At 44.3% G+C, this 27,160-nt stretch overlaps 1 protein-coding gene across 1 annotated transcript; it reads right to left on the bottom strand.

The window, feature by feature from the left end:
• Positions 1 to 6,362: 6,362 nt before the first annotated feature.
• Positions 6,363 to 25,447, bottom strand: ATP6AP2 (ATPase H+ transporting accessory protein 2). The gene is made up of 9 exons (XM_026513309.4): positions 25,252 to 25,447; positions 19,277 to 19,407; positions 17,532 to 17,663; positions 12,869 to 12,964; positions 12,585 to 12,722; positions 11,687 to 11,740; positions 10,485 to 10,634; positions 9,733 to 9,852; positions 6,363 to 7,424 (listed from the first exon to the last, which is right to left on the bottom strand). The coding sequence occupies exons 1-9, from the start codon at positions 25,289 to 25,291 to the stop codon at positions 7,230 to 7,232; spliced, it is 1,056 nt and encodes a 351-aa protein (XP_026369094.1). The 5' UTR covers positions 25,292 to 25,447; the 3' UTR covers positions 6,363 to 7,229.
• Positions 25,448 to 27,160: the final 1,713 nt, after the last annotated feature.

The following is a 27,160-nucleotide window of genomic DNA, read 5'->3' as shown; positions in this document are numbered from 1 at the left end:
GTTTTATCTTTTCTCAAGTGGGTATCCTGTGGCCCCAACCTCATTTATTAAAAAGTCTACCTTTGCCCACTGATTTGAGAGGCTGCCTTTATCATCTACCAACTGTCTCTATTTCTAGATCTTCGGTTCTATTCCATTGGTTTGTCTGTTAATAGACCGGTACTGTACTGTTTTAGTCATAGAGGCTTTAGGTTTCCATACCGGGTAACGCTAGTTCAGCCTTGTAGCTCTTCCTTTTCAGTGTTTTCTTAGTTTTCCATATACAAACTTTAGGATCTCTTTGCGTCCAGCACCGTAACGACATTCTGATTTTCGTTGGGATAGCATTAAATTAACTTAGGGAGAACAGACTTTTTTAGGATGTTGTCATGAGTTGAATTTTGTCCACCAAAAAGACATGTTGAAGTCCTAGCCCCTGGTACCACAGAGTTGACCTCGTTTGGGACTCAGGTCACTGCAGATGTAGTGAGTTAGGATGAGATCATACTGGAGTAGGCTGGGCCCCTCATCCAATGTAACCGCGCTTCTAAGAAGGAATTCTGCCTCAAGGCTGTGATAGGAATATTACAAGTGAGTTTCCAGCAGGCCCCACCCCCACAATCACATAACTGGATTTCTTAAAATACATCTCTGTGCGTGGCTGTGTATATGTGTATGTAGAAACATATGTATTTTTTTCATTTATTCTCTGCAGCACGCAGACTGGCATACATGTTTTCCTTTTCAAAAAGATGTCTTCATTTGTCAAGTCTATTTTTGTGTTTCTTTAGGACCGTTTCAAAATTGAAACTTGTTTCCTATATACATGACTCTTAAAGGGCAGCCAGGGCAGATAAACTGTTCTTGGCTTGCATTTTCTTTCCTTGGCTTTCTTGAAAAATGCTGTTCTGTTCTTGCAATACTTTGCGTATTATGTTTGAGAATTCTGATGCCAGCTAAATTTTCTTATTCATATAAGTAATTTGACCTTTTGCCTGGAAGCCCTGAAGATCTTTTGTCCTAAAAGTCTGACATTGTATTAAGGTATGTCTCAGAGTTCCCCTTTAATATGCAGATTTGTTTTCTCTTATTTCTGGAAAGTTTTCTTGAACTAGAGTTTTAAAAAGTTCTCTTCCATTGTTGCTTTCCTTCAGGGACTCAAATTAAATGTGTGTATATTGGAGTTTTCTTGAATATTTTCTATTTCAGCCACTTTTTTTTTTCCTGACCCTTTTCACTTATTTCTTTATCTGCTTTTCGTTTTCTTGGGTTTTTTCCGCCCATCTTTATTCAGTATTCTCTGTTAAATTTTCATTTGACTCTGTTCTCTCTTGGGTGCCTTGTAATTTTATTCATTTACGAGATGGTTGTCTTTTACTTTGACTCAATTTCTTTCCTGAGTTCAATCAACTCTCTTGCATTTCTACCTGTTTTTTTGTTCATTTCCATTCTTAGTTTTTACATTTCTGATTCTAGGATTTTTTTTTATCGAAAAACATGTCTGAGAGCATTTAATTCAGTTTGGATTTTTGTGTTGGAGTTGTCTTCATGGTTGGCTTTTATGGAGAGAATTTTCATCAGCTGGTTTTTGTTGTTATTAAAGTATTTTGCATTGAGTTAGTTTAGTTCTTTCTCTACTCCCAGGCATTTTGTGGACGGAATTCCTAGTTCAGGAGCACCTTCACCTTCCTCTCAAAGAGCAAATAGGGTTATTGCCACACCAGGCAGGAGTGGGGTGGAGGGACAGGCGGGGGTTCTCCTGGGGCAGTGTTTCTGTGCTACTTGTGGTAAAGGACCAGATTGTTGTTGGTGGTGGTTTTTTTTTAGTGTATGTGCTGCTGAAGTGAGCACCCAGTTTTTAATTTCAAATCCGTTGTGGGCTAGTATTTTTGTAAAATACAATGACACTGAATTACTCTGAAAACAAGTATTTTTAAATGACCCCCAAAATACAAGCCCAATTGTTTTAAGAGATAAAATTGCATTTTAATCAGCATAATCAGAAGAAACGCAAGGAAAAAATTGTAAAAACTGTATACATTAATTGAAAGTGAATATAGAGGCAATTAGTAATCACTCTTCAGAACTTTATCATTACACAATTGTAACTAAGTAACTGCTGACAGTGATGAGACAAAGCGGTTCCCCATATCCAATACCAATCTGTACTCTGAGCAAACGCGTATATTATTATTTAAAGGTTTTAATGTGACCGGTGAGCTTAGTTGCTTGTTAACTTATCTAATTCAGGTTGGACGGAGGACAGTGCTACACGTAGGGATGTTACGGAGCTGAATGACTTCTCTGTTTTTATATCTATTTATAGTAGAGAAACTGGAGTCTCACAGAGCTATGTTGACAGAAACGAAGGAAGATATTTTAAAGTAATTCAGCAAGCTCAGGATATTTATTTTTAATTTGCATCCAAACTAAAAGGAAGTGATGACTTACTCCCAAAATAGGTCTTCAGATCTTCAGTTCTAACAATTTATGATGTAAAAGTTAAATTTTTATACTTAGGGGTAACAGTTGGCAAACCGACCTTAAAATATCGCCCACGAGGACATGGTTTTGTTGTGCGTGACTAGGACGCAGCTCGTTCCGTACATGGCTCGCCGTGCAGGCTTTACACCCAAACTGCTCTGTGGTCTGTACCATGTTCATTTGAGAGGAGTCTGTCAGGTGTGTGGATACCATGTAATGTCAAATTGCTATAGAAACTCCTTAGCACAGATCTCCATTTTTGTACTTATCACATCACAGAGTAACAGCCCCCAGTTTGGCGCCAGTCTGTGGGCCACTTTGAGCAGCCCATTTAGTCCACTAGCAAGTTACTGGAAGATTCCTTCAAACTTCAGGGATAGAGGGTTTCTGCGATGAGCGAAGAACTCGCTGAGATGTTAGCTGAGGGTAAAGGGGACATGAAAGGAGTAGTAGACCAAAAAAAGTTCTCTCAAATCCAACTCTGACCTTGTTATCTCTCGAAGTAACAAGAACAGCTACCCCTAATTCCTTTTTTTGTGGATACGTTTACGTATTCCAACCGATAACCATTGTTTCTTTCCTTACTTGCCCCCCTCCCCACCCATCTTTCTCTCCATCATGTAAAGGTATGCTGGTGGTTAACTTGAAAATTCAGTCCATAAACGTGGGGCCAGAAAGTAAAGAGGTGCTCAGAAAATGATGGGGACATGTCAGGAGGACATAGGAACCAACCAAAGGGTCTCCCAGTAACCAAATCTGGGACAACCGAGCAACAAAAAGGACAGTGTTGGATTGTAACGCAGAGCCTAAAGTATCTGTGGTATAAGTAATGGAATAAATAATGGAGAGAAGGGAGGGGGAGGAGGAGAGAGAATCCTCAAGCAGACTCCCTGTTGAGTGCAGAGCCCTCAGCAGGGCTTGATCTCACGACCCTGAGATCATGACCTGAGCTAAAATCAAGAGTCAGGCACTTAACTGAGCCACCCAGGTGTCCCCTTTGTATGTATTTTTTTAAGGTAAACTCTAGGCCCGATGTGGGGCTTGAACTCACAACCCTGAGACCAAGCGTGCATCTACGACTGAGCCAGCCAGGTGCCCCAGGATAATAGTTCTCATTACGAAAGAAAACCTAAGTAACTGTATAGGGGAGAAAACTGGCAGATACCACCTTCACCAAAGTTAATGTCACCAAAAATGAGTCATTGACACCATGTGCCCCCTGGTAACACGCTAAGATGGACACACCACTTCTGTGGTGGTCTTTTTGAGAGAGTACACGTGGGTGGGGGGAGGGGCACACAGAAAGACTCTCAAGCAGACCCGTGCTGAGTGCGGAGCCCACCATGGGGCTCGATCTCACGACCCCGAGACCATGACCTGAGCCGAAATCAAGAGTCTGATGCTTAACCGACTCAGTCATGCAGTCGCCCCACTTCTGTGGTATTCTTTCCAAAAGCACAGAACCTGAATTTCGTCATGAGCAAATATCAAACCCAAACCGAAGGACGTTCTGTCCATTCCACTTCAAAAATAAACTGTCTCAGATTAAAGGAGCCTAAGGAAACGTGAGAACTAAATGCATTGTGCGCTCCTGAACTGGATTCTGAGCCAGTAAAAGGTCCTTAGTAGGACAGTTGGTGTAATTTCACGGAACTCTGTTACTGTTGTTTGCAACCCAGAAAACTGGCCAGGACACATCCACGGTACAACCATGGGTCCAAGCAGAGCCCCTTGAATTTAACCCTGTTATTGTAGTAAGCATTCACAGACCTTAGAACATGCTAGCGCACTGAAGGTTCATTTCCACAAACCTGGAGTATTACCATCCCCGTGATGTTGATTTAAAACTCATTTGGGGGCACCTGGGTGGCTGTTGGTTAGCATCTGCCTTCCACTCAGGTCATGATCTGGGGGTCCTGTGATTGGGCCCGCATCAGGCTCCCTGCTCAGTGGCGAGTCTGCTTCTCCCTCCCCTTCTGCCCTCCCCCCGCTCATGCTCTCGCTTGCAAATAAAATCTTTAAAACAAAAAACAAAAAAAAACCCAGCTCTGATTCAGAGAGAGTGAGGGATTTACACAAGCCCGTTCGGCTATTAAATGGTGACATGGTAAACTGAATTCACCTGTAGGACTCTTGAGGCGTTTTAATCCCAGTGCGTCTTGTTAATGGCTTTCTCCAGCAACTCTTGTTGTTCTAAGAAACCATTGCAGTCATTCTGTCACAAAAAGGCTCCAAAGGAACTCTGCCTAAGCCCAGGGTTAGGAGGCTTGATGCCACTGCGACTCAGTAGGCCTGGTCACTGACCCCAGTTCCTGTGTCCCTTAGAAATTGTTGAACATCCATTAAAAAGGAAGTTCATGGCTTCCACGTTATTTGGTACCAATGAAAATGTATTCAGATGACCATTCCTTCAGAACAGCCATAGCCAAAGAGAAGAAAAATCAATTTGGTATCATGCCTAATCAAATTAGGCCATAAGCAGTACTTAACACATGTAGAATCTCAGATATTTTATACACCAGGAATATTCTACCAATTAGATATAAAGTGATTGGGTTTTTTCAGCTTGTCAGTAGAATAGTCTGTCACCAGTCTAGCTTTCCTGCCTCTCACAGAAATCTCGACGCTGTGATTTATGTTCCTGAACAAATTAGACTTAAGAGCAAATCATCAGCAACAGGTATAATAATCTTGGCAGAACATTTATTTTAATTAATTGCTTTCTGCCTAACAGATAGAAGGGTGCTGATGCCATTTAGCCTGTAAGAACTAGTGCTGTCATGTAATTCTTTTCTCCCCAGAACAGTCTCAGCAGTTTTAAATTACAAAAGCATTGGCTTACATCATAGGTAATCACAGTCGTCTTTGGCAGTGTTTACATAAGAACCTTATGAAAGAAACATGGATTGTTCACTACTCTGCAGCCTTATGGATTCCTGGCTTCCCAAATAGAGGCCCTATGGAGTTCTCTGGGGGTGTTTTGGGGCTAGGCAGCTGCAAACACCCTCACCCCCATAAACATGCCAGGGAGTAGCGGTGGAGAACATCGAAGTGATTTTGGAACCGCGTCTGGCATCTCTCTTCCCGGCGAAGGTGATTACCAGCTTGACCATTTATACTTAGATGACAGAAAGAAACCAAAACCTTCCTCTGTGGAGCCGTAACACTGTCATTGTTAAAGGTATCTTGCGTGAAGCAGAAGACGTAACTAGCTTGACTCGTCTTTTCAAACCTGCCAACGTCAGTGTTTGTTATTTAGAAAGGATTTGATGATCTTTCCAAAGAATAGGCACGGAAACGGCTCATACTAGACCCAAGCAGGGTTCCCAGGGCCAGGGCAGCACGACTCTCGGACTGATTTTGCTACATAATCATGAAATTTAAAATTCTAATAAGTCTTTAAAATTGTAACTTTTTTTTTTTTTAAGATTTTATTTGACAGACAGCCAGTGAGAGGGAACACAAGCAGGGGAGTGGGAGAGGAAGAAGCAGGCTCCCAGTGGAGGAGCCTGATGTGGGGCTTGATCCCAGGCCCCTGGGATCACACCCTGAGCCGAAGGTAGATGCTTAACGACTGAGCCACCCAGGCGCCCCTAAAATTATAACCTTTAAGCCTTTACCTTAGTCCTTCCTATTTTGACCACTTATCTTTTAAATACTATAGGGAAATTTAAGCTTTTCCCACCTAAAGTCTAGTGTGAATTCACCACATATTCTGTATAAATTCAATAACAAGAATGGTAATTAAAATGTCTTCCTTGTCTTGAGGCAGTGAGAATAAACAAATGTAAAAAAACAAAAAGGCAGGAAACTGTGTAACAGCCAATTCTGATTAAATACAACCCTGTTTAGTTAGGATTTTACAATATAAAATAGATCTAGTATTGAAATGACACAGATTTGGAATCATTAGTAACTTTATTTGTCACTCTTCATAGACATTGGTCCACTTCCACATGGAAAGTACGGAGCATCTACTTCCACTTCATATTCTAGAGAATGACGTTGTACCACAAACCATCAATAGTAACTTAGGGAGGAAAGTTACTAAAGATTTTACAGCAAGCCCCAAGATGTCCCCCCAAAATTGGTTTTTGGGTGTATAAATACACATATCTATAACTCCATAAAAGCTAGTTTCTTTTGAGATCAATGTAGTATTTTTAATATCTACCCCGTGATCTGAATCCCGAAACTTCCAGAAGAGGTTAAGAAAAAACAGCCACCCTCTCAATCAGATGTAGTTCTCCATCTCGCTGTGTAAGTACTCCCACAGTTTAGGGCTACTTGAAGTTAAGAACCTTCTGTCTTTGTTTCAGAGATATTTACATCAAATTAAGACATTTACAAATGGTTCACAGTATAGAACAGCCCCAATGTCATTTTCACCTGTCCTGGGTACGGAAGTTAAGCACTCCTAAGTTTGTCTAATAAGTTCAGTGCATTTTCCCCAACATAAATAACACAAGCTATTCTAAATGTTTTACATTTATTTCAGTGCACATTTCCAAATGTTAAATGGAATGAATTATATTAAATGGTTATATCATATTTGAGCATATTACAGAATCTAGAGCACACAAATCAGTTCACATCAACACTATAATTCACTCTAAAAGAACATCACAGGCACACGGAGAACAAAATTTGTTTTTTTTTTTTATAAATTTAAAGTATACCATCTACTTTTAAAGTACACTAAAAGAAAGATTTTAACAAAACAGCCAATTTCCAAACCCCTTTTCTAAGTTTGGCATGAGGAAAGTTCAGTCCATTCGAATCTTCTGGTTTGTCATCCTATAAATAATGCTGTCATATCCAGGATCCATGTTCCAGATATTGTAAGAGGTGATAATCACAGCCAAGGCCAAGGCGATCATTATCCAAAGTACCATGTTGAAAACCACTGGATACTCAAGGTTATACTTATATGCGAGGTTATAGGGGCTTGAAGGGTTCTTCTACAACGAAGGAAAGAAAGGAGGGGAGAATTGTAAGATCGGAAATTATCTCCATTTGGTAGCTCTGATTCGTTTACCAACCGTTTATTCCTAGGTGGCATTAAGACACGCTTATACTAGGAGGAGCCAAGAAGGGGAGCCTTCCCGGCAAGGGGAAGCATAAACCAGTCCAACTGCTTCAGAAGATGTGCGAAGGTCAAAGTGTGCATATCCCGTCACCCAGCAAGTCCATACCCCGGGGAAACCTTGCATCTGCACCCACAGCCACGCATGGCGACCTCCATTAACAGCACGGAAAATGTGGCACATCCACACAATGGAAGCCATGGACGTGAGGGCGGACCCACAGCCTGTGCGCCTCCGAAACAAGACTGGGCGGCAACCACCACAGAAAAACACAGAGTAGGATTCCATTCGCATACAATTCAAGTGCAGGCAAAACCGAACAACCGTGCTGAAGGGGGAAGCCGTTCCGCCGTCCAGGTGAAGAAATCAAGGGCGTAACTAGCGAATCGGGACGGCAAGCACCTAGGGGTGTGGACGGCACAGGGGCAAGACCCGCGGGGTCAGAGGCACAAGTACTGTGTTCCCTTCCCCACGTGGTGTGCATACGTATGTGTGCTCCACTTAAAATTTTATTTTAAAGAGGAAAACAAACAGTCCCTTCCACCCCATCTTCATCCCGCTGGGCCTTGGCTGGAGGTGGAGTCTGTTCCAGGCCTGTGCACAGGCATTGTTGGGGAAACGTCCTTCATTCCAGCTGGAGGACAAAGCAGGGAGGAAAACAGCAGGAGAGGCGGCTAGAGGCGGGGAAGGTACGCGCGACCTGGCCTTGAGCCTATGGGCAAGGAGAAGCCGTGGACAGGTTTCAAGCAGGGAGTGAGCAACAGGGTCAGGTGTGTCCTGAAAGGACACGAAGACAACGCAGCCCCACACCAGCACCTGGCATGTTGTGGGCACGCGAATGTTGTCTTCCACGCTCTCCCCCTCATACTGGAGAGAGATTTCAGCGGGAGAGGGGGCGGGCATTCACACGCTTGGGGAGCTTAGGAGGGAAACACTGAAGGATTTCACCCTTGAAGACCTTTCTTTTCGGGGGTAAACGGGTTCTTTCTCCTTGTGCACAACTCCCTGCAGCCTAGCATATTCTCGGAGCTGCACAGGCATCACCGCGCTCTAGCTGTAGAATGTTCCCATCACCCTACAAAGACCCTCAAGCTGAACGCCTCGTTTCCTGGGGGCTGGGGAGACCGTCCACACACAGCTGAGGGGCAGACGCTGGACACGGAGAGCGAGGACACAGACCGGAGGTCGGGGCAGAACGGTATTCTCACGGATGCTGGGCACCAGCCTCCCCCTCCAAGTGCTTTAGTCTATTAGAATGAACAAATACGACCCTAATTTTCAGGTTACTTAAGTAAAATGTTAATTCACTTCAAGTTCCTCTTCTTTATTTGCTCCTTAAGAATGTGTCTTGAGAGCTAACCTATGCACTCAAAAGCTGTTTATATTTTATCAGTCTGTCTAGATGCTCTGTAGTGGGACATTTTTTTTGGACTGTCTAGACTGTCATGTGGTCGTCTTAAATACAGGTCCTCCCACTGCCATTAGAATGAAACCCTCTCAAACCAGTCACGGCTAGATTATCTTGAGCAGGCATCACACCTTTGACCGTCTTTAAGTCCCACACTGAGATCAATAAACGGGTCCAAGGGGAGTGTCTGTAAACGAGTGTGTAGCTAATTGCTCCAAGCTAAGAAGCCAACTCTAAATAAGGCTCTTGGCCACGGGATATTCTGGAGCGTCCCCAGCGCTGCTCTCACACGTGCAGGCACGCACACACTTTGCTATGGCTGGCACCCTTGCCTAGGGTCCTCTGAATGCTTAAAATCAACGCAAGATCCAGGCCAGAAACTTGCAGAAGTAAATCAAATTCTCAGGAGTACGCACAGCAGATCCTGGAAAAGGAGGGGCTGGGCCACACAGACGACATGCGTCCAGGAAAAGCAGACCCCAGGTGCGGAACCCTACATCCTCCTCCCTCACACTGACTTCTGCGTGTGCTCTAAGAGCAGTATTCGAATGACCTTACGGGCTTTAACTCCCCCTAACTCAGATTCTTCTCTCCTCTGATGACAGCCGAACCGAGCACCGCTGGCAAACGCCCACGCCCACGGGAATAAGCTCCCCCGGCTTCCACTGAAATCGCCCCCCAGATTTACTGACTGCTCCTCCGTGTCGCCCACAGCTGAGGATTTAGTGGGTTTTTTAATTTTAGTTTTAAAGCAGGGTCTAAAGATGTACTCACTGCTTGTTTTGCCTCCAGAATAGTCCTTGTCTTCCTGACGAGAGACGTGTCAAATGATCTGACCGTCACTAACTCCACCACTGCATTCCCGCCGTAAAGGTTGTACATGTCATCTGCAAACTGAGCATTACTGACATCACTACGAATCGCGAACATGCGCTTAATAAATACTGTTAAAGCTCCGCGCCCCATGAGAGCACACACCTGCTGAACGGCTAACGAAATACACGATCGTAAAGGTTTGATGGCGTCAGAACATTCAGAAAAGCGTTCATCTTCAACATATATTCAAATGTTCAAAATAAAAAATTAAGAAGTTGTTGGCATGCAACTTGGGGGGAGGGAAGTAGGAAAGGAAAATGATTTCATAGGGTTGATGGGGACAGTTTTGGGTAGGAAAGTTCTGGCAAAGGATGGTGGTGACAGTTGCACAACAATGTAAATGTACTTAATACTACAAAACTGTACGCTTAAAAATGGTTAAAATGGTAAATTTTACATATATTTCACCACGGTTAAAAGAAAAAAGTATTGTCCTAGAGTTGTCGATCATTTCTTCTGTGGTCTCTGCCAGCATTAGAGAGATCCCAGTGCACACCTCTAACCCACTCCACCCTTCATCACTAAAATTACAGGTCCTCCAAAGAAGAGGAGACTTCAATCAAAACTATTTCACTAAATAGATTTTTCCACTAAGAAGCTAGAAGTGAAATGGTCACACTCGAACCTCTCATCCCCCATCAATAATTTACCTTTTGCAGAGCATCAACAAGGATCTTGGAAGCATCTCTGAATTGTTCAGAATCTTCCCCATAATGTTTCCCAATTTCATCCAAACCTGCCAGCTCCAGCGAATACAAATCAGGAGAATGATCCTTGGCTAGATGCTTATGTCGAGACAACTGAGGAGAACGAAGAAACAAAAGCAGGTAACGTCAGACGCAGCCACTTCGAGTTTTATGTCTAACTAAACTAGGCTGAACGGACCCATACCATACCAGTGTGCCACAAGATACAAACAGTCTAAAATGGTGGCAAACAGAACTAGTTGAAATGGGAGTTTCTGATAAACCCAGCACAAATCTCATTTTTATAAGCAATTATAAGACTCCTTGAAAACTTAATAAAAGCTCAAAAAAAAAAAAAAAAACCTTAAAAAAAACTTCAGGTACAAGGGGCACCTGGCAGGCTCAGTCGGTAGAGCACACGACCCTTCGTCTCAGGGTTGGGAGTTCGAGCCCCACACTGGGCCTACATATAGCTTACTTAGAGAAACAAACAAAAAAAACCCACCCTCAGATGTGGGCCAGGGTGTGAAAGAACAGACAGCTGGACCAGTTCAATCCCAGGAGAGCATAAGCCATCAGTGCTCAGAGAGCAGACACCTCCCACATGCCCCCCTAGAGCACCTGGCTGGCCGCCAGCTATACACCTCCAGGCTCCCCCATACCAACCCACTGGAAACGCTGGGCAACAACTTCAGAAGACAGTATACTCGTAAGCTTTCTCATTTTAGTCAGAGGAGGATTTTTTTTAAAAAATCACGCACACAAAATACACTGCAGGTACATTTATTTCCTTCCTGACTTGGTTGAAAGCATTACTAGTCCAAACTGTTATTTCTATTTTAGACCCGAAGATCTAGGAATTAGGTCTTAATGTCTTTCAAGAAATCAACAGCCGAGTCAGGACTATGTCGACGGTGGCCTTATTCCCAGGCCTGTGCCCTGGAGGACAGACATACACTTACTGTCTCTCCCAGAAGCAGAAATGCAAAATAATTTCACTGTAAAATGAGTTCAGAATTCCCATCGCCACCACTAATTTCTCAACTTTCGTGGTACCGTACATCTATGGCACAATCAGACTTCAAATGGTCTATCATTTCAGGATTCTCAGGAAATGTCTTTTGGAACCAAACTAAATGAAACAAATACTAGAGTAGCCAACTTACCAAACTTGAAATATCGTGTAGCACTTGCAATTCAGAAAGAAAGAGCAGATCAACCTTCAGAGGGCCACAAGAAATAAGCGTTATTTCAAATGTGCATCCAAGATCTGTATTTGCTATTTATCAAGCAAGGCACAGGACAGGATATTACAAATAAGCATAGTAAGTGATTTTATGCAACAACCGTCCTCCATCTGGTAGGTTCATCTCAGTTAAAAACGCACACAGAAACATCATTGCCTAATAAAAAGGTGACGGTCGTTCCCAGCACAGTGACTGCCACTCAGTCGCTAGAGCTCTGGCGGACGTCTGAGAAAGCACCCGAACTCTCAAGTGCTTTGTCTGCCCTCAGGGCATCACAGTACTCTGCCGCCGCACTGAGGTCCTGCCAGTGGCCCCGTCTGCTCACATGCCTCGAACGTGTTCCACATCAGAGAAGATGGCGGTTCTGGTCACCCACGGGAGGTCAAGAGGAGAGGCAGGCCACGTGGTGAAGCTGACAGGAATCAAAAGTAAGAGGGCCTCCCCCAGCTATACTGTGGAGAATGAACCAGAGAGAGGCGGCAACGCATCAGAGATGGCGGTGAATAAGGGCCTCTACGTAAGCAGACCGACACAGCTCCGCCATCAAGTAGTCTGTGTGACTGCTGGCCTGTCCGCCTGAACTGGCGGCAACCCCCACACGAGAACGTAGTATTATGTACTCAAGTCACACACAGAAGAGAGTCTATTTGTTCATGAGATTCATTTAAAAAATTACACTAAAGAATTTACTCCAGCACAGTAAACTTGGAAAACTTGTCATTTCCTAAAATTCCAAGTTTGCTCTAAAGTCAGGGAGTGTAAGACATGGAAAATTAGTAACGTATTCATGTATTCATTCAGTGAGGGCACTTCTTACCTCATTGTTCCTACTCAGAGAATTGAGGGGAAGTGAATTGAGAACAGAGTTTTCTTGGAACAGGCGATTGCGGAGCTGTCGTAATGTTACGGAGAGATCTTCAAAAACCGAGTTCGCTTTCCCCACCATATACACTCTCTGCAAGAAGAATCCAAAATTTTGTTAGTCTGCAGATTAATTCCGATAATACAGAGTATATACAATTTTTCATAAAAGTAGCTCTAAATTTTCATTAAGGAAAGCTTATTTTTTAAAGCATCTTAAGTAAAAACTGTATCACTTACCTCTTCACTGGGAGCCAACTGCAAAACTACAGGAGTTTCTTCAGAAAATAAGGAGTGAATGGAATTTGCGACGCTGTCAAGACTAAAAGGAACTGCCTGAAATTTAAGAGTAAGACCTGGATTATCACTGGAACCCAAGGGGTAAGAAAAACCACTCAGCAACAAAAGAGCCTTAAAAGAAAAAAACAAAACCCCCCATCATTTATGAAAATTCAAAAGACCCAAATCATTTCCAAACATAGCCCTTTTGAGGGCACGGATGAAAGAGCCCCTTGTAGGTCACGAGTCTGCATCGCCTATACGCCGAGACGGGAAATAACTTGCCCACGTGAAGGACACGACACTCTCGCACAAACCATCATTTTCATGTACTTTAAGCAGCAATTCATTTGGTTTTAAAATTGTGTCACAATGAATGTATACTCTATAATAAAGTATTAACTTGTAAGAGGAGGTCAGGAGAATCTGAAGAATTTCATCGAAAGAGAACTAGACCTCATTTTTCATATCAGAATTTTAAAAATGTTGGATTTAGGGTTTATCTCCAGATAGACTGAAGACTGAGACAAAGCATAAAGTATGTCACAAGAATCTAGAAGCCTCTACCTTGGGACCACCTGATGATATCAAATTGAAATAATCAACTATAGTAAAATACACCTTTTTCTTGAATTGTTTATTAAAGTGTAACACACATATAGCATAGTGCACAAATCGTGCGGTAAGAGCTCAAGGAATATTCACAAATGGATACACTCGTAAAGCCCAGCCAGATCAAAACAGAACATTATCAGCACCCCAGAAGGATCCCCCATCTACTCTCTCCACCCCCAAGGGTAACCACAAATTCTGACTTCCATCTACATAGATTTGTTTTTACCCCACATTATTTTTTTAAATAAATTATGGTCACTTGTCTCCTCAAAAAATTGTTATTCTCAATATTACTATAGTAAAGCAAGCAGTGTAATCGTGTTTTTGTCTTAATGGAGATTTCTTGCAGTGATTTTTTTAAAAGATTTGTCAGAGAGAGAGAGAGAGCGCGCGAGAGCACAAGCAGGGGGAGTGGCAGGCAGAGGGAGAAGCAGGCTCTCCGCTGAGCAGGGAGCCCAATGTGGGGCTCGATCCCAGGACCCTGAGATCGTGGCCGGAGCGAAAGGCAAGACGCTTAACCTACTGAGCCACCCAGCTGTCCCTAATTCCCTTTACTATTGAAAGGTTAATGTTGTACGTAGCAAGTTAATGCTAACATGGTACAGGCAGAAATAAATATGATTAATAAATCTTTGATAAATTTAATTTCAATGCTGGGATTTCATTTAGTTCATGATACTGTGAAATAAAACCAATTTCTTCTTATAATGTGTATTAACTCTTTGCAAAATTCTCTTAAAATAAGTCATGGAGTAACTGAAGAAGGGGGAAGAGTCCTCCTTGCAAAAGCACACTACTACAGTGCCCGAGGCAGCCCCCCGTGCTCTCTCCTCGGGCCGCCACACAGTCCACCTCCTCAGCTTTGGAGGGAACACGAGCGCTGGGACACTCTCCAGCCTCATTCCGCCTAGTGAAATAGCACCTGTGTCAGCAAAGTTGAAGATTAAAGGTAACATATCCTTAGCAATCAAACTGGAGAAGCTGCTGAGTCCGATGAGAGCCAAACTGGGAAGGAAAAGAAAAAAAATCACACAGACCACAAAGCTCAGAAAGGAAAAAGCTCAGCTCTTAAAACCTGTTTTCTTCCACTATAGTACATATGTGTGTTTGTCCTGGAGAGAACGAAATTTCTGTATCTACAGGACTTGAAATTCTAATGAAAGGAGCTAATCAAATAGAAGCTTCATTAAGGGGAATTCTAAGACATTCTAGTTTGTTTTATATTTTGTGGATTTTGCCCTCTGAGCCTTGTATTTAATTTACCGCCCATGGCCAGGAAAAGTATTAGCAGCAGGTCAGGGTCACGCAACAACATGAGCTCTTTTCACAGCTTCTACTCATGTAGAATAAGGCTAGTCTGAAAAATGCCGAGTTTTGGACTGTATGCAAATTAAAATCTTAACAGCATTTTGGATTTTTATATATTTATTTTAAAGAGATCTTCAACAATGATTTTCACAAAAATTGTATTCTTAATATTATTACTAAGATTAAACTATTTTTTTTAAATCTGCCTTTTGATTTTTACTGTTTCCTTTCTTTCATTTACTCTGAAATTTTTCCGGTTTTCTTTAGCTCATTAATTTCCAATCTTTTAAACTGTCTAACATGTGCATTTAAGCTATCAATTTTCCTTTCCTTGTCATTTTAGCTACACCCCACCATTTTTTAAATATATGGTACATTCACTGATACTCAGTTCCAAATAATTTTGAAACTTCCACTGTGATTTTGTCTTCAACTCATGAATTATTTGGGAGTCCATCTATTCCAACTTTTCCTGTTTTTTTAAAAAAAAATTTTCAAGAGATGGGGCGCCTGGGTGGCTCAGTCGGTTAAGCATCCAACTCTTGATTTCAGCTCAGGTTGTGATCTTGGGTTCTGGAGAACAATTCCTGGCCGGGGGTGGGGGGGCAGGGTCCCATGCTCAGTGGGGAGTCCACTTCTCCCCCTTTCCCTCTGCCTCTACCCTTCCACCCAGCTCACATGCTCTCTAAAACTTTTTTTCAAGAGTTATAGTGAAGATTACACAGTTTAAAGACATGAATAGTTCTATTAGACTTTCTATGAAAAATAAGTTTAAAGAAAAAAGTTTGCCCCCCATTTCCCATTCCCAAGACCCCCACTTTCAAATCCTTTGTCTTTTTCTTTTGCCACCACCTCTAAATATGTTCATATCGCTACATCTTGATTTTTCCACTTTAGAGATCTACTTACTGCTGAGTATAGAAAATGAGGATTTAGCTCTCCCACGTCACCAACCACAGCCCCACCCCACCCCATTCGTCCATCCGTTTCCAGATCTTCACCTTCCCAAGAGTCATAATTTTCATTGGCTCCATATCGTTTCATTATTATGACAACATAAACTGTATTCTCGGCCTGGCCTTATACTAGACAATCACTGCTTTTCGGTTCTTGCTCTTCCAGTCCCTAAGGGCAATGAGAAATCTGCTTTCTACTCTCATTTCTTTGTAAAGACGATGTCTTTTTTCTGATAGGTTTTAAGATTTCCAGTGTGCTTTAAACAGGAGTCATCTAATCTGTTTTTACCATTTCCAAATACATTTTTATTTACTTATTAGTTACTGAAGTATAGCTGACATGCGATATTATATTAATTTGCAGGAGTACAACACAGTGACCCAGCATGTACACACATTATGAAATGATGCCATGGTAAGTCTAGTTACCATCCGTCACCCAGGCTACTGTAGTATTACTGACTGTAGTCCCTACGCTGTTAACGTTACATCCCCTGACTTGTTTATAACTGCAAGTTTGTCCCTCTTCATCCCCTGCACCTATCTCCTCCATCCTCCCCACCCTTCCACATACATTTTTAAGGTATCATTTTCAGATTTAACTGCACTGTGGTCAGAGAGGGTGGTTTATTTGATACTAGTTCTTCATTATTTGTTGAGATTTGCCTGTGGCCTAGTACATGGCCTTTTATACCATGTCATGTGTGCTTGGAAATAATTTATACTAGACCACAGAAAGTCTTGAAAAATTCCCCCCAAATCATCATACAGACCAGTCTTACAATGTCACGAAATTAGAAACTGAAAAATTAAAAATTTGAAAAAAACCCACACGTTAAACACTTCTAAATAACTCATGGGTTAAAGAAATCACAAGACAAAATATGAAATATTTAGAGGTATTAATGAATGCACCATGTATCAAAAAGGTCTTCTACCTGCCTCAGAATTTCTGTCCCTTCCCTGAACTCCTTCACAATTTTAACACATGTATTTTCCCATCTCCCGGAGACTGGTCTATCTGTAGTTCCAAGGGGATGAATTCGGTTTGTTGCACCTGCGGACTCTCTCGTGGCATTTTTTTTCCTGCAAGTGCTTTGTAAATAACTCATCTTCAATTTTTTCCCCCCCTTAAACCAAAGCAGCCTTGGGCAGTGGAGGGGCCTGAACGGGGTTGGGTCGTGTGAACTGGGAGCACACCACTCCGCAGCACGAGCCCAGAGTTTCAATCTCTCGCAGGGGACTCTTTGGGACCCACCGCCAAGCGAGGTAAGCCAGCAACTCCGTGGTAGCCCTGGGGCAGCTGGGGCTTTACTAGTTCTCCTTTGGAGAATGAGACAGCATCTTACGGCCCCTGGCTTTCTGTAAGAAACCCGGAGCTCTGGCTGACCCCTGGGGCTCCTGAGCTTTCTGCTCCTATCTGGCTGCTCTGTGTGTCCCTGCCTCGCTTGAAACTTCAGCTACATGATGTTCTGGCGACTGCTCTGTGCTGGCAGCGGATGGAGGGCCTCTCGCGACAGCTCAGCCAGCCGCACTGCCTGAAAAGCCAGTGAAGGAGTAAAAGTGAACCAGCAAATAGCCTCCAGTCTCCTATTTACACAAAAAAATCAGGTAAAATTCAGATGGGAAGGTGACAAGATAATGCACAAGAAAATGTAGACAAAAGAAGGTTTAGAACACAATTCATAATGACAGCTGACAAGAGTAAAAATGCATGCCGTCAATTTTTTATAATAAATACTCACATTCTCCAAAGGGTATGAAATGACACTGCCTGGGGGTAGAGCAAGTTTGTCTACTCCCTTCACCATCACCATCACGGTAGCCCGAGGACGATGGAATAGGTTACCCACCGCAAGTCCTGGCCAAGAAAGGTCCTAAACATTGGAAAGCATGAGATGACGCTTCATTATCCACTCCAGAAACCATTTCCCCAATAACGTGTACTAAGCAGAGTCAAGGGGTTCCGGGACGACGCTGGCAAGGAAAACTCATGGGGAAGCAAACATTGCACTCCAGGCAGCAGCTGCATTCTCCTAAGCAGGGAAGGGGCTCCGGCCTCCCCCAGGCTCTTAAACTCCCACGGATCTAAAACAAAGTCCACTAGGAGTCCTCTCAAACCCTTTGTGGAGGAAAGCGGACCAGTAAACAAAATGTAGGTCCTTTTCAAATCCCGGATCACAAACTCTTCTTCACAGAACCATGGGTGTCTTCTCCCCCCACACCTTCAATTGCCCTTAAGGGCAGCATGGCTTTTCTCTTTCGTAAGGACATGGCAGAACTACCAGTACAAGTCTTCTCTTTGGATGAAGCTCTTCATAAATAAAATTCCTGCGGAGAGTAGCTCACATTCATTTACTAATAATTATTTCTCAGGGTTATTCTGACAGCCATTCGTAGTCAAATTTAAGTCTGTAAAGGAGGAGGTACAAACTTCACCCTTAAGTGTAAGCAACCACGCATGCTCCCACAGGGAGCTCAGGGACTCCACCCACAGGCCCAGGAGAGACAGGCAGCTCCCTCACATTGTTTCCGCTTTCAAGGGCACTCAGGACCTAGGAGGAAAGTTCCTTGGAGTGACTGGTGATATCTAGAGACCGCATCAAAAGCAGCAAACTTAGGAAGTGGGAAGAGAGAACGACAGCAAGACAGGGCAGACTGCATCCCCTCTCCACGTCCTGGACTGCAGAGCTCTCGCCCTGACAGCACCTACACCCCTCCACTACGTCACGGAAGCAGCCAGTTAACAGCTCATGGCTTCATTCCCACAGCTCCTGACCACACTATATTCTTAAACTCAGGCAACATGCATATACATTTTATCATTCATAATAAATTGCAACAGACTGAACGTTTGTGTCCCCCCCAAAATTCATGTTGAAAGCTATCCCCCAATGTGCTAGTATCAGGGGTGGGCCTTAGGGAGGTGATTAGGTCATGAGGATGGAGCCCTCACTGTGGGGTTAGTGCCTTATAAAAAGCGACCCAGAGAGTTCTCACCCTCTCCCCACCATGTGAGGACACGAAAGAAGTCAGCAGTCTGCAAACTGGAAGAGGGCCCTCACTAAGAATCTGTCGGGGCTGGCACCCTGATCTTGGGACTTCTCGCCCTCAAAACTGTGAGAAATAAATTTCTGTTGTTTATAAGCCATCCAGTCTATGGTATTTTGTAATAGCAGTCCAAACTAAGACATACATCTATTGTGTATGGGGGAAAAAAAAAGGAAAACCATACATCCTATTAATAGGACAGATGCGTTCTCATATACAAAGAACATCACTACTATGAATAATTACATGGTTAGTGATTTACGATGATTTGGTTTCATAAGCCAAGCTTTGTAGCCTGTCTCCAAATCTCCCCGACTAGAAATGTAATCTGTACCAAATATACCTATTTCTGCTTCTTGCTTTCTTGGACTGTTAGCAGAAAAATCAACAAAAATACTTTCAGAAGTAGCTCCCAATATCTTTTTTAAAATATACATACTTCTTTAACAGAGAAGCCCATGGACAATGCAGCCACATCCGGGACTCGCTCTCCTGGTATAGGCCAATTGCCATCTCGGAAAACAACAGACCCTGGTGATCTTAATATACTAAACTCGTTCCCCAAAACACCTGGAAGAAAACAGATTGATAAAATGATCAACATCAAATCTTTTGCACCCACGTAGAAAATTATTAAATATAAAACGTTTCCCCATTCTCCACTGACTTAGCATACTATATATTATTGGACAAAATGCTGAACCCCAATTTTTTTTTCCAAAGTATTGCTCTACGAACCGAAGTCCGTATATTCCGTTATAATAGATGCACAGTGATGAAACAGGATTCTCTTAACGCTCAAGATGCCTTCCTACAGGTGGCCCTTAAAACAGGGGCATTTGGCAAATCAGCAAGAATAGAAATCGATGGCATTTCTCCAGAATTTAAAAAGCAAACGAGGGGCGCCTGGCTGGCTCAGTCAGAGGAGCACGCAACTCTTAATCTTGAGGTCATGGCTCTGCACCCCATGTTGGGTGTAGAGATTACTTAAATAAATAAAACTTTAAAAAATAAATAAATAGGGGCGCCTGGGTGGCTCAGTCAGCAAAGCGTCTGCCTTCAGCTCAGGTCATGATCTCAGGGTCCTGGATCAAGCCCCAGGTCAGGCTCTCTGCTCAGCGGGGAGTCTGCTTCTCTCTCAAATCAAGTCATAAATAAATAAATAGCAGACAAACCCCTGGCACAGACTAAAAAGAAACTTGAAATCTCTAAATTATTTCTGCCATCGACCCTCTCTTCAAATGCAAATTCATAAAACTCCTAGTATTTAACTCTAAAGCTTGAGCAAGTTAACAAATCTTAGAATACAGCAGATCTTTCTTTACACCCCGTAAGCAAACCTAGTGAAATGAGGACTGTCAAAGGCAGGGGGTGGGAGGGGGGCCAGGCATAGTACTAGTCAGAATATAAACACTGCAGACTTTAGAAGCCAAGTAGTCTAAGAAAAAGTATTTCCAATGGGTGTATCAAGAGGCTGAGAACAAGTATTCTGTAATAATAAAGCCAACAAGTCTGGGGGGGGGGGTAGGGAGCCTGAGATTAACAGACAAAGGATGAGAATAAAGGGCCTATTTGATAAATCCTCCAAGGGTGAGGTATCTGGCCTCTTTAGCCATTCTATGTTAACCCAATGAAGTCTAGCTTGCACAAGGACAAGTTAACTTATGGAAACTTTCAGATTCCTATGAAAAGATCAGCTCCAAGTCCAAAACAAATCTTGGCCCATGCTTACCTAGTATGGGGAAATTAGACTTTAATAAAGCATCACTGTTATTCTCTTGACCTAAGGAAAGTACCACTTACAGGGTATGGGAATAAAGTTAGAAGCAACAATAAATGTTTTGGTGTTGCAGTACTGACAGTAAATAAAAGGCCTCAGGATGGTGCTGATACAACATGAAGAGTTATGAGTTTCAATTCAGCGCAGCTGCCAGAGCAGGAATTTCCAAAATGTTCTAGCCGAAGGCAAGCAAAAAAAAAAAAAAAAAAAGAACGGAACGGCTGTCTGTAACTGGTAAGACATCTTGGTTCACTACAGTAGTGGTTATTGCAAACGCTAAGGAAAATGGGGCAGCCAGATATCTACACTTTCCAAGTACCATACACTAATTTAAAGAACCATATTTGGATCTGGAGATAGTCCTGTTTTGCAACAGGGCCCTAATCACTCACTCCCGGCAAAGAAAGCTCTGCTGATTACTTTGCCCCAAAAGCGTAGATTCCCCACTCTGTGCCTGCACGACAGTCCTACCAGAGCCTCGGACTTTAGAAAACCTTACAGCTGTGGCCTCCTAGACTGAGAAACCGCTGCTTAATCCACGTTTCTCCTGGAGACCCGACAGGAAGTCACCCGTTCTCTACCAGAATATAACCAGTCAAGGCGGACGCCGCCTCAACTCACAAACCCGACGTTGGCCAGCAGTCCTCTCCACTGCCCCAACATTCCAATCCCCCGACAAGTCCACTGCAGTACGCAACGGAAATGAGCTTCCCGACTTCTGGCAACTTCCTCAGTCTTACCAAACCACCTCACCTCCAGCTTCAAAAGAGAGCACAGGAATCCGGCCACTGCCTCCTTCCTCTCCCCACCACAAATTTATCTGCACCAGCCCCTGGCCTTATCTCCTCTCCCTCCAGATGCTGGCAGGGACGTCCCTCCTCCAGTCTAACATGATCCCTGCATTCAGCCCTCTCAGGGACCTTCATTCGCTCACCTATTAGTCATTCAGTGTTTATTACACGCCGCTATTCTGGGAAGACAAGGATCAGGAGTTTGGTGGCTGTAGGCATAAAAAGCTGGCCCCGTGGAACAGAAGCACCACGAGGGCAGGGATTCCAGTTTGTCTTGTTCACACAATATCCCCAGGAGCTGAGAACGGTGCCTGACACAAGGGTGCTCAAGAAATAGTTGCTGAGTTCACGAATGAAGCCACGCCTCACGCTACCAACTTCCCCCTTTCGACTGGCACTGGCTCTTTCACTTCAGCATAAAAATACACTTCGGGTGCTCCCATTCTAAAATGACAATCACAAAACCCCTGCTTTGGCCTACCAGCCTCAGCCTCCCTTCAGAGGAAGGGTCCTGGAAGAGCAGCCAATGACCGTCTCCCTACTTCTTCATCTCACATTACCGCCTAACCCATAGCTCCGGACTCCGCCGTGCCACTGAAACGCCTCGCCAAATTTTCAGCCCTCAATTTACTTAACCTCTCAAAGCACCTCATCCTGGGCAACTCCCTCCTTAAAAGTCTCCTGCCTTGGCCCTCATGAAGTCCGAGCCTGTTTCGTGTTTTTTTTTTCCCCCCAGTCCCTCTGGCAGTTTTCCCTGTTTCTTTCCCTTCTATCCTTTGAAGCACAGATATCCGAACTTTTTAGATTTCAGTGCTTTCGGTACAAAATTTGAAAGCAGCCCCAACATATATTTATAAAGTACACACTTGTAGAACAGACTGTACATTCATAATATATTTCAAAGCGCACAAAAACAAATTTTTAAAAGAGGATGAGATACTTGTGTAGTATTCTTCCCAATTTAACATCAGACAAACCCAAATTGATGGACATTCTACAAAATATGATTGTTACTATTAAAAAAAAAAGGAGATAAAAAAGCTATAGATGAAAGTTCTAGTACCTTCTTCTGTCATCCCAAGAGATCACCTAGCATACTCCACTTTTGAGATCTGAGGGCTCCATTCTTGACCCTCACTGCTTCCCTATCCTATATCCCTCTCCCTGGCTGAGCGGGCCTATCTACTCTACTCCTCAGGCTGCAAACATCAAAAACACTGATGGCGCCCCGATTTTTATTGCCAGCCTACAATTCCCTTGAGCCTTAGACCTACATATCCAACAGCCCGCTAAGCATTTCCTTCTAAGTCCCACGGGTCCTTCAAACTCAACAGGTTCCGAACTGAACTGACATCCTTCCACATGCTCCTTCCGTATTCTCTATCTCGAAGGGTGACACCGCCTCCCAGGCGGCTGCTCACGCTGGTCATCTTTAAATCTTCCCTCAGCACCACAGCCATCAACCACTGAATTCTGTCGATTTTTTTTTTTTCTTATCTCACAAATCCTTTCCCCTCCAGGTCCAGTGCACACTCCGGGGCCCTTACCGGGCTTGCCAGAACTGGCCGCCTTATGACGCATCACACCACTCTCTCAGCCAGCCTTTCTAGCAACTTTTCAAAATACAGGTGTGTTCATTCACCCATCAGCTTAACCACCAGCTTAAGCACCTTCACTTGCCGCCCAGAGCTTCTGAGACAAAACCCAAAACATAACACCCAAAGAACCTTACCAACCTTACTTCTGGGAGCTCCCCAACTTAACCCTTATACATTCCAGCCCCACCATCCTGTTGGCTCTTTTGCTCTCACATCTCTGTGCTCTTACACAGGCCATTCTGTCTAAACTGGCCCCCCACCCACCCTTTTCACATATTTGAGCATGAGGCAATATCTCCCCCCTTCCAGGGAAATTTCCTTCGGCCTCCCCTTTCTGGACTAGGGGGTAAGCATCCTTCCCTTTGGGAACTCCCACTGTACTATGCTGTGATCAATGAGCGGTGGATGGAATCATTAAGAGAAAAAACAAACAGGTCCTAATTTTGACCTCTGGGGCATCACTGACCACATCAAATCCCTCTTTCACATGACACTCCTTCAAATTCCACATGTTTGCCCTTGGCCTTTCCGCTCCAGGATAAACATCTGAATTTTTTTCAAATACTCCTCATGACATGGTATTCATAACCCTAGATCCCTTCCTCTAGTCTCTCCGGTTTTGTTAACACCATTGTAAAGGACTTATTTCTTCAAATAGAGAAGTCCAATCTCTTAGAGATGTTTTCCACTAAATCACATTTAGTCATTACGGAAAATAGTAATTTAACCTCATGTGACAAGACCAAGCAACGCAGAAACTGACAAGATCAGATTCTTAGTCCGTATGAACTAGACTAGTCAGGAAAGCATGTTCAAACCGTGTACAGAAGCAATTACTTTGCCTCAGATCAAAACAAACAAAAAACCCCTAAACCTCGCTGAATCAAAATACCAGTCAACATCAACGATGGAATTTCAACAGATATTCAGTTAAACCAAAGTATCAAAGGGAAGATTTTTAAATTTCAAAAACTGAATTAAAAAAAAAAAAAACAGAAAAACACCGCTTAAAGTAACTTACTAGATAGATCCGTATGACCCTTCCGGAGCCAGAAGCAGAAACGAAAGGAATAGAACAGCCCTAAAACCTTGGGGATATGAAAATAAGTAGAATTATCATCAACGCACAACCCTGAGCACACCTCCAGGGATGGAGAAGACCTGCAGATTTCAAGAAGGTCAGCGGTCTATACTCTCAGGCAAAATTAAATCACCATTCCAAAAGTGGGTCGGGTCATCCCAGCACCTCACAAAGACTTTTAAGCTATAGGTTTTAAACAGACATAGCCCCACTTCTCCAAGTTATTCTCAACTTGGCCTCTTGCTCGCCACTGTCTGAGCCCCGAGTCCAGGCCCCCATCATTCCCACGCAGAGGCATGTCCATCACCTGTGCCACAATACGTGTAATGGAAAGACCCCTGCTTCGGAGCCAGGTGATCCAGGTTCAATTCCAGCTTTCCTGCTCACTACCTGCGTGTTGCTGGGTAATTCATTTAAGCTTGATCACCCCGTAAGTCGAGGAGGATGTCCTCTTCTAAAGACTACTGTAAAATTAAATGAATTACATGATACACAGTAAGAGGCCAAATATTAGCGGACTCGAACACTAGGGAAACTAGGTTCCACTCTGAAAGCTACCATTTACTTGACATGTGACCCTAAGAACGTGACTCACATCTTAGTTTCCAAATCCTTAAAATGGAGAACCTGACGAACTACTGATACTCTGAATTTGCCTTTAGAAAGAATCCTACAAAAACAATTACTCCACCTCCAACTTTTGTATTCTGAAACACGTACGGGAGGAGACTTCACCAATTACTTCCTAAAAAGGAAGACACCAGAAAAATGCAAGGAAACGCAGCATCTGATGGCAGCTCAGCAGGCTGCTCTCCCTTCCTCGCAGAGGGCTGCGGTTCCACAGTGAATTGGGAAATGCATCCCTGGGCCTCCGGAGCCGGAAGAGACAGGCGGCTGGACCCGCGGCCGCGCCTTCCTGGAACAGGCGGAGGGCGGAGGCCGGCTCAGGTGCCCCTACGCAGCCCGGCCCCGCCCCAGCAGCCCGCCAGGCCTCGCCGCCACAGGTCGGTCGGACGAGGAGGCCGAGAGGTAGGCGGCTGGGGCGAGGCCGCCGCCGGTTGCCCGCACTGCGGCACCCGCCCCGCTGCCGCCCACCTGCGGCCGCCCCCGACCCCCCGAGGCTCCCAGCCACCCCGAGCGCGCCCCGGCCGCCCCGGTCCTCACCCGCCGCCAACAAGGACAGGAGCACCATGAGCGCAGCCATGGTCCCGTGGTGGCCGCAACACTAAAGGGCGGCACGGACCGGGCCAGCAGAACGCGAGCGACCAGCGCAGCTGTAGGGGGTGACGCGCTCCGGCTCTTCCCGACTCCCTGGGACCGCCCAGTCGTCGCCTCCGCTGGGACGGCTGCCGTCTTCTCCACCAATCGCCAGCTACGTCGCGGCCTGCGGGAGCGACGCAGGCTGCGGAACGTCAGTCCCGTGGGCGGGGCCTAACGTGATGGATGGAATGCCCTGCCAATGGCAGGCAGCGATTGGAGAGCCTGGCAGCTCCGCCCCCGGCCCGTGACTACCAGTCACGAGGTGGGGCGTGGGGTCGGGGTTGTGGGGGATGACCGAGCCTGTGGAAGGATCTTGAGTGCCCACGGGGTGGGGCCGCCTCCCAGGTGCGGGCCCCTTGGCCAATCTCTAGTGATGGTCCCCAACCGGGCTGTCATCTTTCCCGGTGGCTTGGCTCCGCCCCGCTACGGGTGCAGCTGTGGAAGCTGCGGGGCTGGTTTGGATTTCGTTCTAACAATTGCACAGATGCTGAGCACCTGCTGGGTGGAAGCCAGGCGCCTTCGGGAGTCCCTGCCCTCCAAGCAGGAGTGCCAGATAAAATACAAGACGCCTAGTTAAATTTGAATTTCAGATGAACCACGAATACATTTTAGTATAAATGTGTCGTGAATATTTCATGGGACATGCTTATACTTTAAAAAAAAGGGTATTCGTGGTTTATCTGGAATTCGCATATGACTGAGCGTCCTATATCTTAATTTGCTAAATCTGGCAACCCTGTCTCCCAAAACTCTTCTATCCACCAGGAGTGACGGGACAAGAGCATTACTTCCTTCTTCCATTTGCTCAGTGTTAGGTGAGGGCTAGACCTAATTACACCAGGATCCTCTCTTTTGACTTTTAAGGGTTTTTTTTGCCTATGATACATTTTCGTAAATTTAAATTTTAGTTAACGTACAGTGCAACATTGGTTTCTGAAGTAGGACTGACTGATTCACACTTACATACAATAACCAGTGCTCATCGTGTGGTTTTTGGAGTAATGTTGTTGGGCTTCGGAGCAGTTGGCCAAGATAGAATTCTTGAGACGTCTTTGGTGCAAAAAAGATGGTTTAATTAAAGCACGGGGAGGGTCTGTGGGCAGAAAGAGCTGCTGCCCTTGGATTGTGAGGAGCAACTGATTATACACTCTGGAGTTGGGGGAGGTAAAGAAAAGGGAAATTCCAAAAAGGATTTTCATATGCTAAAGAAGACTCAAGGGATACTGGAGGCCTTGCTATTGTCAAGCTAAGGTAGTTTTTCCCTCTAGCAAGGCATTAACATTAAGATAGTAGGGAGCTTCCTGGAGGAACGTTACACTCTGCCTGCCTGGAGTATTTGCCAATGGGCTGCAGGTTATAAGGACCTTTTATTTTACCTACATTTCCTTCTGCCATTGTCTCCCACATCAGTCACAAGTTTTTTGCCTATGATACTAAGCAAGAAGTGACACTATGTAGCATCTAAGATCAGAAAACGATGCCCTGGCCCATGACCTTGAAAGATGTTTGTGGTTTCAATATGCAAGTGTAGGAGAGGGGGTGGTTCAGGCAGGTAGCAAAAAGGGTAAGGTGCAGCATGGAGAGAGCCTGTCAGATTGAGCACTAACTGTTACATTTAACCAAAGAAGGGATTATATGGAGGAGGGCACACAGGACTAAAATTTTCAATTAGGAACATGTTTATTGTGAAGGTTAAATGTTAAATAAAAGAACTACCCATCAACTGGCAGGAAATGGGGAGCCAGTGAAGGTGTTTGAGCTTTGTAAAGTGCACAAATGCCAAGACAGATTCGTTGGGGGGGAAAATGCTCTA

This window comes from Ursus arctos, chromosome X (genome assembly GCF_023065955.2).
Source record: "Ursus arctos isolate Adak ecotype North America chromosome X, UrsArc2.0, whole genome shotgun sequence".
Classification (NCBI taxonomy): Eukaryota; Metazoa; Chordata; class Mammalia; order Carnivora; family Ursidae; genus Ursus; species Ursus arctos.
Note: the sequence above shows the minus strand (reverse complement) of the source record. Positions and strands in the feature narration are given on the sequence as shown.

Excerpts from the sequence above, each read along its gene's own strand:
- ATP6AP2 (XM_026513309.4), bottom strand. The coding sequence starts at position 25,291 with ATGGCTGCGCTCATGGTGCTCCTGTCCTTGTTGGCGGCGG. Across the intron at positions 19,408-25,251 it reads CCTGTCCTTGTTGGCGGCGG|GTGTTTTGGGGAACGAGTTT; the intron begins GTGAGGACCGGG and ends GTTTTCTTCCAG. Across the intron at positions 17,664-19,276 it reads TGGGCTTCTCTGTTAAAGAA|GACCTTTCTTGGCCAGGACT; the intron begins GTATGTATATTT and ends TCCAATGTTTAG.